The 15,118-nt window shown below is 42.0% G+C and overlaps 1 protein-coding gene across 1 annotated transcript in view; it reads left to right on the forward strand.

Moving 5' to 3' along the window:
• SNTB1 (syntrophin beta 1) overlaps window positions 1-15,118 on the forward strand; it is a 277,030-nt gene that overhangs the window by 182,020 nt on the left and 79,892 nt on the right. Inside the window, exon 4 of the mRNA XM_056111087.1 lies at window positions 2,176-2,383. Coding sequence (XP_055967062.1) covers window positions 2,176-2,383 — 208 coding nt within the window. The remainder of the gene's footprint in view (window positions 1-2,175; window positions 2,384-15,118) is intronic.

The following is a 15,118-nucleotide window of genomic DNA, read 5'->3' on the forward strand; positions in this document are numbered from 1 at the left end:
AATCATGAATAATTTTGAAACTATATCTCACAGTGCTTTAATTTAAAAAAATTTAAACTGTTCATCTTTAGTTATAGAATATTCATTATTTTACACTAACAGTCAGAGGATGCAAGTGAGTGGATGTCTCCATCTGCATTTTGCCAGCAGTAGCAAGGCAGTGGGTAGACTAGCCAGATCCTCTGTGAGTTGAATGACAAGACAAATTAGTATCTGTTCAGAGTTTGTAATTTTGTATTGGAGGCTCCTCATAGGCCGGCCAGATAAATAGAAAGAAAACCAGATATCCTCTTATTTAGAGATCTAGTATTTGCCTAGGTGTGAATCTCGAGCAGAGCTCGGGCACTGCATGAATATTTGTGGATGAATGAGTGCCTGAAGGAAAGATTGGATGCTGTGACCCTTAAGTAAATTATGTGAAACCAGTTATTTGGTTCTAGACATACAATGTTCCATCACTGATCCCACCACCAGGTTCACCTTCCCTCCACCATGTTTCCAGGTTTCCTCTCCCACTTCCACCCCCATCCCCATCCCAGACTACCATCTTGATAAACACCTTTTAAAGCTTAAGTTTTGGTTTCATGATTTCAGTGTTGTTGACTCTGTGACTTAGATATATAACTCTAGCATTCCGTAACAATACCATGTACATTGGTCCTTGCTCCCTGCTGCTTCTCACCTGTGTCTTCTCTCCCCATTCCCCACCCTTCATTCCTTCCCCCTATACCTTGGGACTGAAGGGTGATGTAGGCATCTGCCCCTTTAAACAATTGCATTTCCTCATCCAGTTACTCTAAAGACCACATATAAGTGATACCATCCTATGTTTCTCTGTCTTCCTCTGGCTTACTTCATTTAATATGATATCTTCTCATTCCATGTTGCAGCAAACTGCATGTTTTCATCATTCCTTACTACTGCATAGTATTCTATTGTGTGTATATATACCACTTCTTCATGAGCCACTGATCTGTTTTCAGACATCTGGGTTGATACCAAATCTTAACTATAGTACTGAATGCTACAATAAATAATGGTATGCGTATGACCTTTTGAATGAATGTTTTCTGTCCTGGGGGTAAATGTTCCAAAGTGGGATTTCTGGGTCATATTACAGCTCAATTTTAAGTTTACTAGGAGCCCTCTATACTGTTTTCCAGAGGGACTGAACCAGACAACATTCCCACCAGCAGTGGATGAGAGTTTCTCACCACATCCCTGCCACACAGATTGTTCCCATTATTTTTGATAGGTCCCGTTCTCACTGATGTACCCAACTATAAGTAATTTTGTAAGTCACAGTGCTTTCACAAAATAAAATGAAGAATAAGAAAAAAATAAATTAAAATTAGGGAATAGAACAATAGCACAGCGGGTAGGGTGTTTGCCTTGCACACAGCCGACCCAGGTTCAATTCCCATCATCCCATATAGTCCCTCGAGCACTGCCAGGAGTAATTCCTGAGTTCATAACCCAGCAGGAAGCCCTGAGCTGGGTGTGACCTGACCCAAAAAGGAAAAAAAAAAGTACAATTAAAATGTCCATATTTTGAACATTAAAAACCTGATTATTTAGGGAGGGGGTGCTCCCAAGTGATGCTCAAGAGGTCTGGGGGCCCCACCATGGATACTCAGCCAACTGGTCAGTGGTTCCACATAAAGGCCTAAGGTTGTGGTGTGCTGCTGAGGCCCTGCAGTGCTGAGGAGGCCTGGGCTCCCCTCGTAGTGCTGGATGCCTCCAGAGCTACACCCAGCAATGCTTGTTAGACCCTATGATTCCACGAATCAAACCTGGGTCAGACGCATGCAAAACATATTCTCTAATCACTGTATATAAGTTTTTTTTTAAATTTTTTATTAGTGAAACACCATGAGGTACAGTTGTAGACTTACAAATTTTTGTGCTTGGGTTTCAGTTATATAATGATCGAGGAACCATCCCTCCACCAGCGCCCATTCTCCACCACTAATCCCAGTATCCCTCCTACCCTCCATCCCCGCATCCCACCCTGATTCTGTGGCAGGGAACTCCCTTTTGTTCTCTCTCCTTTTGGGTGCTTATACCCCAAACTGATCAATTATGAAAGATAGAATCAGTGCTTCTTTGTGAATCAAGAGTAGATGAAGCATGGGCTTCTGGGAAACCTTCCAACTCTTCTCTCTGCTTCTCTAGGCAGCTTGAAATCCACTCTCCAGATGCTAAACACACATTGATCCTACGGAGCAAAGACTCAGCCACTGCCCAGGCCTGGTTCAGTGCCATCCACTCCAACGTCAGTGAGCTGCTCACTCGAGTGATAGCTGAGGTCCGAGAGCAGCTGGGGAAGACAGGCATTGCTGGGAGTCGAGAGATCAGGCATCTTGGCTGGCTTGCAGAAAAGGTAAGAAGCATGCTCTGCTGTCATCCCCCATTCCTGCTTGGGCCTCAACCCCAGTGTTCAGTACCAGGTAGGTTTTTCAGGTTTTTCTATATCTTACAGATTTCAAAAGACTAAAGGGATGCTGTAGTCGGGCATACATAGCATCTAATTCATAACAAATGTGGATTCTCATGACCTATAAATAGGCATATTCCCTAGGTGTCCCCAACAATATTTGATACCAGTTAACTCGTTTCTTCTTTCTTTTCGGATTTCATGTCCATCTCCAACAGGTTTGCTTTGTACTATACAAGGCTTTTAAAGCCCTTTATCAACACCCTTAATCTAGGACTTTCCTTCTCCCACTTCCTCACAGACCAAAGATAATGCTCACAATTATTGTTGAATGGATAAAATGAACAAGCAGTAGAAATTCAGTCTCATCTTCATATGAAGAATTGGAAAAATACCTCAAACTCTTAATAGAGCAGTTGCCACCAGAGGCTAAGACACTGTTGTTAGTGCATGTCTTGATCAACATGCTTGTTAATAACTCAAATGCACTTACAAATAATGGCAGTCAGACAGCAAATGTGAAGAGAGCCAGAGACAGGAAAACAAAGATGATTTCAGGATGATTACAGCATGATTTCACTCATCTGTTTTAGACTGAGAAACACATCAATGGTATGAACGATATTGATGGAAAATAAACCTGGGGTACAGGATTACAGACCTGAGATGCTAGGTTGGGGGAGAGGATGGAGGGAATCATGAGGTTGACTGGAAGTAACACAGGAACATTGGTGGAGAGTCCATAGCACATGGGTGGTATTGAGTGAGGTAATAGCATGCGTCAAAACCATAGCTGTCAATCAACTAATAACAGGGTAAAGAAAGATCAGACTGGATATGACATAGGGATGAGGATGCAGGGTCATGGGCACTGTGTTGAACTTTGTGCATTAACACCATGAATATATACACTATTGTAATATTTGACCAAAAATTTAGTAAAAAAATCAAATAGGTCTTAAAAAAATTAAATGTCTTGAGCTGAAGGTCTGTGCTGATATCTCAATTCTTAAGCAAGTGGGTTGTTTTCTCTCAGTTCTTTGTGTAGGGCTCCAGGCTAGACAGGAATGGGGAAGGTAAGTAAAGATGTTAATGATTGCCTTTCCTTGAGGAGGATGGTTCTGTGGAAAAGATCTTGGTCACACTAACACCAACTCTGATTTCTTTTCCCATAATATATTGAAAATAGTGAAAGTCACTCTGCAGGATTCTCTTGGGTGCTATCTCTTGATTTCAAAGGACTAGGCCTTTGCTGTTGTTCCTACACCTGATAACTGGTGTTTGGACCTGACCTTGAGGGATCAGTGACACTGGGCTCAAGGAACTCTCATCTCCCAGAGACTTATATTCTAAAGGGCATTAAATGGGAATAATGATAGTGTAAATAGCAGCTTTCCTGCCCATGAATCCTGTCATCTGAGACAGCCCAGTCAAGTGGCACTTGAGGATAAGACTTGAACACGACATCCGGTGTTTTTAGTTTGTACCCATTCATGCACAGTTCTTGACCCCAATGTTAAGCACCAAACAGATGTTTGGTTTTCCCATCTCTCACAGATTTCAGAAAACTAAATGGTCAATGGAGGTGGGCTTAGCACCCAATTCATAATAGATGTAAACTCAGATAAATTCTCTTGATCTTCCTAATTCCAAGTAAAATTAGCAACAACAGAGCTAAATGATAGTATTTTCAGAGTCATAGACCTAAGTAAGTGGTTTTATTAAGGAAAGACCTAGAATAAGAAACCTTTCCTTTGCAAATGACAGAAAATTCAACTGAAATTAAGCAGCAGTGGGGACTGTACTGCTTCTGTTAACTACATGATCCAAGAATTAGCTTGGGGCATGGTGAGACCCAGGGATTCATATTTGAATATTGGAACTGTCTCTTCATCTCCCTGTCCACTTATTGGCTTATAGACAGGTTTTTGTTCTAGGTGTAAAAATACCCAGTTGAGTTTTCCTTTTAGTTGCTAGTTTCGATGAATAAAGGCTTTGTAAAGAAAAAACTATGCTGCTAACAGCATAGTTCTCCCCACGGTCTTGATCAGACCATCAAAGTGTACTGATTTAGATCCTAGGTTGAGCCCTGGGTTGGGATTGAAGTCACCTTCCAAGCTCTGCAATGGGAAATTTGACTGTTGGATGAGCAAAGGACTGCATATATTCTGGAGAAGCAAAACCAACAGACCTTTGCTTCAGAAGGAGAAGAGGAGTTGATTGTGATGAAAATGTCCACATTTGGGGTAGAGAGATAGCACAGGAGTTAAAGTGCTTACCTTGCATGCAGCCAACCCTGGCTCAGATTGCTGACCATGTATGGTCCTTCAAGTATCACCAGGGGTCACCCCTGAGCACAGATGCAGAAACAGTGCCTGAGCATCACCAGGTGTGGCCTCAAAACACCTCCCACCCCAAACAGAAGAAAAATGTCCACATTTGGTTAAAGTCTTGAGTGGACTTGAAGAGGTACCTCATATTTCAGGTTCTTAGCAAGAGATGGGTGATCAACTTCAAAGGATAATTAAAAATTATTTAATGCAGGAATACTTTATAAGGTGGGGTTAGGGAAACCAGTAAGAGATGTAGAAACACTCCAGAGCTCACAACAGCAGCAGGTTGCTACCACACATCACTTGAAAGAACAAGGAAAAGGAGCAGTTTTCTGAAACCAGCAGAAGCTGTAGCTTCAAGAGAGGGTCACTCTGGAAGCTGTGGTCTTTGTTTTTTATTATTACTATTATTTTATTATTTAAAAATATATATTTTTATAAGGTAGCACTGTAGCACTGTCCTCCCGTTGTTCATCAAGTTGCTCAAGTGGACACCAGTAACATCTCCATTGTGAGACTTGTTGTTACTGGTTTTGGCATTTTGAATACCACAAGGAGCTTGACAAGCTCTGCTGTGCAGGTGGGATACTCTCGGTAACTTGCCAGGCTCTCCGAGAGGGATGGAGGAATTGAATCCGGGTCGGCCGCATGCATGGCAAACACCCTACCCACTGTACTATCGCTCACAATATTTGATTACATTTATTATTCAAACACCAGTCCCACCACCATTACACTTTCCCACCACCATATTTGGGATGTTTCTCTCCCAAGCCCCAATCCCTGTCCCAAAGACAAGAATAATATATCTTGTATTGTCTGTTATGAAAAAACACTGAAAATGCTACAAAAAGGTATCCACAGAGTGAAGATTGCTCTATTTTGTCAAGGGCCATTAAAACATTCTTTAGGATATCACTAACATGTTGTTAAAAGTTGAGTGATGTGAGCTTATATATATATATATATATATATTTGAAAATATGTATATATGCATATATACATATATTTCCTTCTATGATTGGTTGTCTACCATTTGAACCTCATCAAAGGTGGTGTGGTACTCTTGGATAATGGGTAAGGAGTATCTTATGGTGCAGCCACATTTGCGGCCGCATGGTCCAGGAATACGTTCAGTCTTGCGTGAGGCTTGGCCAGAGCATGTGGGGAGCAGGCTTGAGCATGGTGGCGGTTAGGTTTTCGAGGTTTTCAGCTGCAGAGGCTGAGTCCCTTGGGGCAGGGAGGGCTTTCACCAGACCCCTCTGGGGCACCCTGAGTGAAATATCCTGGCATGGAGTCTGGTGGCATGGCTATAGCACATGTCATGTCACTCTTTTCTGGGAGAAAAAGCTGTTCCATCTGGATGGTGGTCGATGATGAGATTATCTGGTGCTGGCAGGAGGTGGCTTATGGGACTGACCCCTGGGACACCAGAGACATAGGGAATCGGGCAGAGGATCTCTGTTCCTGGTCCCAATGAACCCAGAGTCCAAGGTCATAAAGTTCTGTATTACCTGGGTTTTGTCGGACTTCACTTGTGCATGAGGCTTGGCCTGAGCATGTGGGGAGCAGCCTTGAGCATGGTGGAGGTTGGGTTGTGGGGATTTTTGGCTGCCGGGGCTGGGTCCCATGAGGCTGAGAGGGCTCTCACCACCCCCGCCCCCTTCTTGGGTGCCCTGAGTGAAACAGCCTGGCATGGAGTCCGGTAACATGGTTATGACTGGTCTCACGTTGCTCCCTTTCGGGAGAAAAAAGCTGTGGTCTTTGGAGAGGAATTTATACCCCTGCCTGCTGATCTGATCTCTGCTGGGGTCTTCCAAGACCGAGGCTAGAGGAAAGAGTATTGCACTGATGTACTTGGCTAAGGTCAGTCCCTCAGCATGCAGCAGGATAAAGGGTAGAACTTGGGTCTTCAGCAAGAAGATGGTCGATACACACGTATCACCATCTTCTAGATAGCTGGAATGTGCAGTCTGACGTCTCAAAAATACTTTTCTCTAGACTTTTTTGGTCTCTGTGATTAAAAACATGACTATTTGGGTAGTTGAGAAATAGAATTGTGTTATTATTGATGATACTGAAAATTTTTCCAAAGGTTCTATTGATCACTTATAAATTGGTTATTTAAGCTGTTTCTTTCTTTCAGAGTACCAGTAGTCACATAATCAAGAAATTTCCTTTAGAACCCTAATATAGGTGCATTTAAAAATTCTGTATTTAGACTATTGTCCTATTGATGTTATTTTAGATAATCATTATGATTATTTACTTTAACTGTATTATGCATTGTTTCCCTAAGAGCAGTAATGAATTTTCTTGGATAATTATCAGGACTAAGAACATCTTTTATTGCCTTTATATTCAAAACATTTCAAAAGTGTACCATATATTAAGTCCAAGGGAACAAATCCAAACTGGAATTATGTTTGAATAAATATTTAATACTGAATCCTAGTGTGGAGATATAAGAATGGTTTTTAGCAAAATGTTACAATGAATGGCAATTCTTTAATACTGCGACTTTCTGATATCATTACAATTATCAATGAATTCACGTCGTATTTGTAAAGATATAAAGTGTGATCCTATATATAATCAACTGTAATTTACCTTAAATTAATGTCCTTTGTCTTTTCCTAACTATTAATATTTGATTTTTGTGGATTAATAACAGTAGTGAGTGGCAATAATAAACAAGGAAATGTCAGAATTGTGGACTTCTGGTTAATTCTCAGTTAATACTCAGTTATTGCTCAGTTCATGGAACATTGTCTCTACTTCAACTGAGTATCTCATTCTGAAACTATTTCTTTGTTTTTTTTTTAATTGAATCACTCTGAGATACAGAGTTACAGAGTTGTTCATGATTGGCTTTCAGTCATACTGTGTTCCAATGCGCATCCCTCCACCAGTGCACATTTCCCAGTATTAATGTCCTCACTTTCCTTTCCCCTGCCCTGGCCTGTCTCTATGACAGGCACCCCCCCCCCTCCATTTTGGGGCACTATGGCAAACTATTTCTTTTCAGATTGAAAACAGAATAAATCAAACAAAACAAAATAAAACTCAGTTGGGACCTCTGAGATGCAAGTTCAGTTGTTCTTATCTCTGTGCCAGATTGTTTCAAATGGGAAAGTTTTTATCTTTGTGTCTCTCAGGGTCTTCTCAGAAAAAAAGTTGGTCATTATTACTTTTTATGTGCATGGTCTGTGCTGGCAATGTGCTTTAAATAATCCTTAGTCTCTGAAACTAGTTTGGAGAGGCAGCATTTAACACTTCTAAGACAATTCCTATAATAAGTAGCAGGACTGTTTGTGCCTTTTCTAATAACAAAGCCCAGAACAATCTAGTTAGCTAAGGAAGGGGTCCAAGGAGCATGTGTTCTTACTAGTGAGTTCCTCCAAACCTCAGTGCCAGAGCGATATCACAGATCAAAAAACAGTTTCAGAATTTAGAGATATTTCAAAGTAACTCAAGTCTTTTCTGCTCTGAGGAAAATAAGGGCTATCTTTGAGAGTTTAGGTTGCCATAACCAAGAACCGCCAACTGTTCGATTTATAAACAAATCTACTGGTCTCAATTTTGGAGATCACAGGTTCAAATTCAAGGTCAGGTTTTGGTTCAGGCCTCTTTCCTTGTTTATAGACAATTCCCTTTTCATTGTGACTTCAAATGGAATGATAGAGAAAGGAGGGGGGAGGGAGAGAGAGAAAAAGAGATAGAAAGAGAGAGAACAGGCATTCACCCCCTTCTCCCGCTGCTTCTTATGGCAAGACCATTAATTCTATATAGGGGTGTCACCTTCATGATCTAATTATCTCTGAAGGGCCCACATCCAAATACCCATTACACTATGTCTTCAACATAGGAGTGTGGGGAGGGCACCTACCTTCAGTCCTTGCCAAAGGGAATCCACATACCAGAATAGCACTTGTTAAACTCTGTTTTTCCTGTCGTGTCTAGTCTTCAACTGCTTTCAGTCCTCTCATGATACTCTTTGAAAAATAAGAAATTGAGAAGATATTCTTTCCTTTCAGTTCTTCTGCATTTTCTTTAGTCCTCTGAGCGACTGAACCTCTCTGGCCAGATTTCTCCTTTCCACTGCACAAAAGCCTTCCTCCCGCCTCCTGTCCTTTCCTATGTTATACTATAGACACCCAACTAATAGAGACTGCAAAGATTGAAATTGGGCTGCTTGTTACTTCTGTTTCACACCTAGGGGTTATCTGGGCTATTCCTGACTCTGTGCTCAGAAGTGTCCACTGTCACTGCTTGGGCACCATATGTGTGCTGGATCCCTCCAAGGGATCAGATCGGGGCTGAGCATCCTCCACCCAGATCCTCCATGTTGCAGTAGGCAGGGGTCACACCCACCAACTGACCACCTGGCTCCGTGTAATCCCACCAATGGCCAAGACCCAGAGACTATAAAACCCAGCTCCCGGAAGAGAATAGCACAGAGTTTCCTGCCCCTGTGCCTGGCTGTCCTCACCCGGGCCCCTTGGAGTGGGGTGGGTTGAGTTTCCCTCCCCACCCCAAGCAGAGCTCCGGCAGCCGAAGACCTCCAGAACCAGCCACAACCATGCTGAGAGCACTCTCCACATGCATGAAGGTACCGGCAGAGGAACAAAGGCATGCGGGTCCCCGGGCTAAGGTCTCCAAGTCTGCTCGGATCGGGGCTGAGCATCCTCCACCCAGATCCTCCATCTTCCAGTAGGCAGGGGTCACACCCACCAACTGACCCCCTGGCTCCATGTAATCCCATCAATGGCCAAGACCCAGAGACTACAAAACCGAGCTCCCAGAAGCACGCGGCTGCATTAGCAGCTGCGCAACATCTTATTATCTCATTCTTACTTTGGACAACCTGGTAGGCTACCAAATGTAACCTGCCCACACGGCAAAGTCAGGCAAACTCCCCATGGTGTAACCAATATGCCAAATACCAGTAACAATAATGGTTCTCATTCTCCTAACCCTGAAAGAGCCTTGAATATGGCACTTTAAAATCTCAGAGCTAGGACGAAGGAGACATTACTGGTGCCTGCTCGAGGCAATCAATGAACAACAGGATGATCGTGATCATGATTTCAACAACACAGTTTGAATTTCAGTTACCACTGAGTAATTTTATAAATTGCTAACTCTGCTGCTAGCTCTTCATTCCAAAGATCGCTTTATACATAGGTAGATACTTCATGTGTGGCCAATCACATCACTTCTTTCGTCTGTCTGAAGTTGGTGCCTACATATTATTAGTTCACATAAACAGCAAAAGGAGTGTTTGTTTCCTCCCTTTTTCTCAGTTTATCTATCCATTAAACTATCATTCTATATATACATATTGTTTCTCCATTCACCTATCTTGTTTTATTCTTCACTCACCCATCTCATCAATCTCATCTATTTCTCTGTCTACACTCATTGCACCAAACCTCTTAGACTCCTTGTGTCTCCCTGTGTTCATCCATCTATGCTATCTTATCAATCCGTCTCTGTCTTCTCCATCTACCTACTTCAAACATGTACACATATATTTTCAACTTGATTTCTAGGCGGCTATTAGTTTTCTATTCTAAGAATAGCAAATTATTCATCCTCCCCATTCCAAATTCCAGGCAAATATAATTAACGATGTAGTTTTATTCTCTAGAAGTACATGGTCCAGCTTCTGATTAGAAGCTAATCAAGTATAAACATAAGATTACACTGGCCTGAATAACACAGGTAGGGGTGATTAAGATCTTGACACTGTAATTGATTGAATGATATTTCTGAAGCCTTTAAATATATCAGTTTCATAATCTGCCTAAAAATCCCCTAAGTAGAAATTTCCCACCCTTCTTTCATAGAGAAAGTGGTCTCTGAATGAGAGAACTCCCATCTGAGAAGTGGAAAGGGCTTACTACAGTCCAGACTCCGCCATCAGCCCTAAATCAACAGACGGTTATGTGAGGAAATGCAGACTGTTAATGCAATTAAGCACTAATAGGCTTGTTGTGTTGCTCTAAAAGGCAGGCATCAAGTTCCTGCATGAATCATCTCTGAAATGGGGCAAGACTGAAGAAAAACTGGCAACAATCCCCTGTACTTCCTGCTCGACTTTCACTATTAGTGTTTAAAGAAAACGTGCCGGTGTGATCATCATTCAAGTTGTCGCCCTTTGCTGATCCTTCCCATAAAGACCAAAGCTTTCAAATAGGAAGGACAGGGGCAGAGGCAGCCCTGTGAGAGCATGAGAATACACTTCTCTTTTGAGTCCCCGCGCAGTGCGAGCTAGTGACATGAGTCACTTTCACCAAGGTGGCAACGTCAGAGCTGCCGTGGGAGAATGGGAAGTGTGCTGGGGTGTGTTCATTTCCTTCTGCTGGACTTATTCCCACCAATGCACCAGGACCTAATTCAGTCTTTGGAGTGAACTCTTGAACCTGAGACAGGAAGTCCCCATGCCTGACTGAGAGGCTAGCGGATGGTGCTCAATGTTGCTTGCTGTCTTATCATCCATCCTGGCTTCCCTTTCTTTATGAAGTAGATCTCTTCAAGAAAGAATTCCCAACTTGAGCGAAGAAAAGATAATTTTTCTATTGATTTCCATGAATAGTGTTGGCCACCTCCAAATCACCCCTGCATGAGGGAGGGATCCCCCATTCTGGAAATAGTATGAGGTGATCTTTGGGCAGATGGGGTTGGGAGAGTATATTCCTTGCATATATACAAAGCATAGGGAAATGGTCATCACAGGCCAAGAAGAGCCTTGGAGAATGTTGGGTTCACCTACCTAGTAAAGGAACTGTGGCCAGGGACCAATGATCTTTACAAATACCACTAGTGTGGTCACATAGGGAAAAAATTCACAGCAATGGTACACAAGGTTCTTTTGAGGAGGGCAGGGAAAATGGTAGATAGAAGAAAGGCACACCCAGCTATGCTTGGGGCTTACTCCTGGCTCTGCACTCAAGAATCACTCCTAGCAGGCTCAGGGGACTATGTGAGAATTGGGAAATCAAAGTCAGATTGACCATGTACAAGGCAAGAGCCTTAACCACTGTGTTATCTCTGTGGCCCCTAGAATTATTACACAGGATTCCTAAGTGGCACAGAGACTGTGAAATGTCGATATCTTTGGCTGCTTCCTAGAAGTTTACTTTGACTCACAATCAGATTTATATTTTCATAACTCTTCCTGACACTAACTCACTCCTTCTTTCCTTGCATCAGGAAATCATTGATTTTTTTTTAATGCTTTAAAATTCCTAAGTGGCATTTTCTGAGTCCCTTAGCCTTTTTATGTTTCTGACTTGGGCTTTTTGGTAAACTTCTGAGCTGTGTAATACCCTAAGGACTGGGCTGCAATATTGCAAGTGAATATTGCTTTCCATCCTGAAATCCCTTCAAGTTGGTATTGACAAATTTTATAAGTTAAACCAGTTCCCCTGTTGATTAAGTCAGACAATTTGAAGTGCTTCTTGTTAGCTTGAGATCGAAATATCTGTGTGTTTGGGATTCTAGAACTGGGTTTAAGAACGCCCGTAGAAGCCTGTGGGTCACATGGACAGGAAAGTGAAGTGGAACTGCTGAGGTCAAACAAGACATTCAGGATTACCCACACTTGCTTTCCTCTCAGAATGGTTTGGGGAGAGGCTATCCAATGGTTTGTGATCTGTTTGAGTTTTTTTGTTTGTTTGTTTTGCCATGCAATTTGCCTTGCTGTGAAAAGGGTCAATTCCTTACTTATGTTTATACCCCCAATGCCTACATGATGTCTGGGAAATAGTAGGTGTTCAGACAGTAGGAAAGTACTGTAATTATTAGTACACCAGTGATTTTAGCCAGAACATGCTCTGGCAGTTTCCAGTAGGCCTTTCAAGACATTTTCTAAGAAACAAACCCAATTTTTTGTGTTCCAAGTGGTTTTGTTGGGTGAAGTATCCCAAACTCTCTCATCATTGAGTTTTAACCATCCTTCCAAACAACTCTCAGGTCATAACCTCAGTGTAATTTATGGATTTCTTTAGTTGAGAAATGTCAGGCTTCACAATTTTAAATGAGATGAAGATGTGATTTTTTTTTTGAGAGAATGTTCTTTTCTCTAGTGCTGCATCCAGCAGGGCTTGGGGTACTACATGATGCCAAACATTGCACCAGGGTAGGCTACATGTAAGACATGTGTCTTCCCACTTAGCTATATCTCTGCCCACTTTATCATCCTTCCTAAGGAGAAGGAAGATTAAAAGTCAGGAAAGTGGGCTGTGGACTCAGGCTTCTGGTTGCCTTCAGTAAATAACACAACCCATACACAGTTCTAAAGTTATTCCATGGCCTCTAAGAACCCACATGGATTCTTTTAGAGCTTTAGAGCTAGAAGATAGAGAAAAAATTTAAAAGAGAAAAAATTGTATGCTTTAACCATAATGAATGCAGCCATTATTCTTTAGGTCTGAGATTAAAAATTATTTCTCTTTAATTTTCAATCGTGTTCACTGCCTGAAGCACTTCATCACCCATATAAAGCATCGCCATGCAAACATGTGATCTCTTCATTCTTTTTACATAAGGAGTATGGGGAATCATTAGTTTAGAAGTTGAGATTAAATGTCAGTGTATAGATTGGAGAACCTTTTGGAGATTGAGGGAATGGAAGGGTGGAAAAGACTGCAGATAATATGAGGAAGAGAGATTGAATGAGTGAAACCTGGGCAAGCATAAGAAGAGAAATAAATTGGATAAGACACGGGTTCTACTATTATGACTCACTGCCCAACACTGTGTCCAAACTACAATTGTTCTCCTCTCCTGAAGGACTTCTGAAATAGTCTTGACAATACTTGTTAACACACGTTTAGTCAACCTACTTTATTCGGGCTCAAAAAGCATGTGCCTATGTAGTTCATCTACTTCTGCAACCTTCCTTTCCTACCTCTCCAATCTATACCCCTACGTTTAATCTCAATTTCTAAACTAATGATTCCCCATACTCCTTATGTAGAAAGAATGAAGGGATCATATGTTTGCATGACAATGCTTTATGTGCGTGAAATGATCCAGGCAGTGAGCGCAGACTGAAAATTAAAGAGAAATGAGTTTTAATCGCAGACCTAAAGAAAAATGGCTGCATTTATTATGGTTAAAAAGCATACCATATACCTACCCACTCCACTCCTTGCTCTTTTCTTCTCTTCTCCTCACTTGGGTAGACTAAATCTGGTGAGCTCAAATCTGACTCTTTGCAGGTTTCCTACACTCATCCTGCACATCCTTTTCCCTGGTTGGTTCATTACCTGCAAGGCTGCTCATTAGCTGCTGGATATGAAGGAGGGTGAGACACAGATAAACCCTAGTGGATTCATGTCAGTGACATTGGAGAAGAAGTTGTTGGGGTTATGTTCAGGAAAGATCAACTGTGTGGGCATGGCCATGTTTCACACACACAACCCAGATGGATGCTGCATTATATACCCAAATACATCCGACTCCCCACATGGTAAGATAAATATAAGGCAATAGTGTCACTCTTCAAAGTGGAAGCATATCCCAGCACCCCCATTTGCATGTGTAAACACATTGCACAACTTAATTGCACTTACATTAGCTGTTAAATTCAAATACTGAAGTATGACTATGGTTCTTAATTTGCAAAGCCTTGAAATAAGATAGGAGTCTATCAGCCCAGTCAGAATCTATTGGATGAATATGTAGGAGAGGGGAAAGGAATACTGACAGTGAAGGAGGGCGGGAAGGATGTTATATAGCCTAACAGCTAGAGCCTGGGCTTGGGATAGGGACCTACCTGGATTTTAGTCCCTGCTTTGTTACTTAGAGATTTGATATGTTTGGGTAAGTTCCTTAAAGTCTTTGATCCTCAAAGAATTGGAGCAATAGCACAGCAGGTAGGGCGTTTGTCTTGCACATGGCTGACCAGGGCTCGATTCCTCCATCCCTCTCAGATAGCCGGATAGCCCGGAAAGCTACCAAGAGTATCCCGCCCGCACGGCAGGGCCTGGCAAGCTCCCCATGGTGTATTTGATATGCCAAAAACACTAACAAGTCTCACAGTGGAGACATTACTGGTGCCCGCTCAAGCAAATCAATGAACAGCGGGAGGACAGTGCTACAGAGCTACAGTTGAAGAGAGATATGAGCACTTATCTCCAAAGAGAGTTTGTATGGTTTAAATGAAATATTTTTATGTCCAGTGCCTGGTAACTGGCACAGGGCCTGGTGCAGAGCATTCAATGATTTGAATGCAGCCTAATGGGCAGTCAGCTCTCCAGTTTGCTCAGATAATTGGAAAGGTGGCACTCATTTATAAGAAATATTTTGAAGTGCAAGTCGTTTGCAAGCCTGTGTG

This window comes from Sorex fumeus, unplaced genomic scaffold, assembly GCF_029834395.1.
Source record: "Sorex fumeus unplaced genomic scaffold, SorFum_2.1 ptg000002l, whole genome shotgun sequence".
Lineage (NCBI taxonomy): Eukaryota > Metazoa > Chordata > Mammalia > Eulipotyphla > Soricidae > Sorex > Sorex fumeus.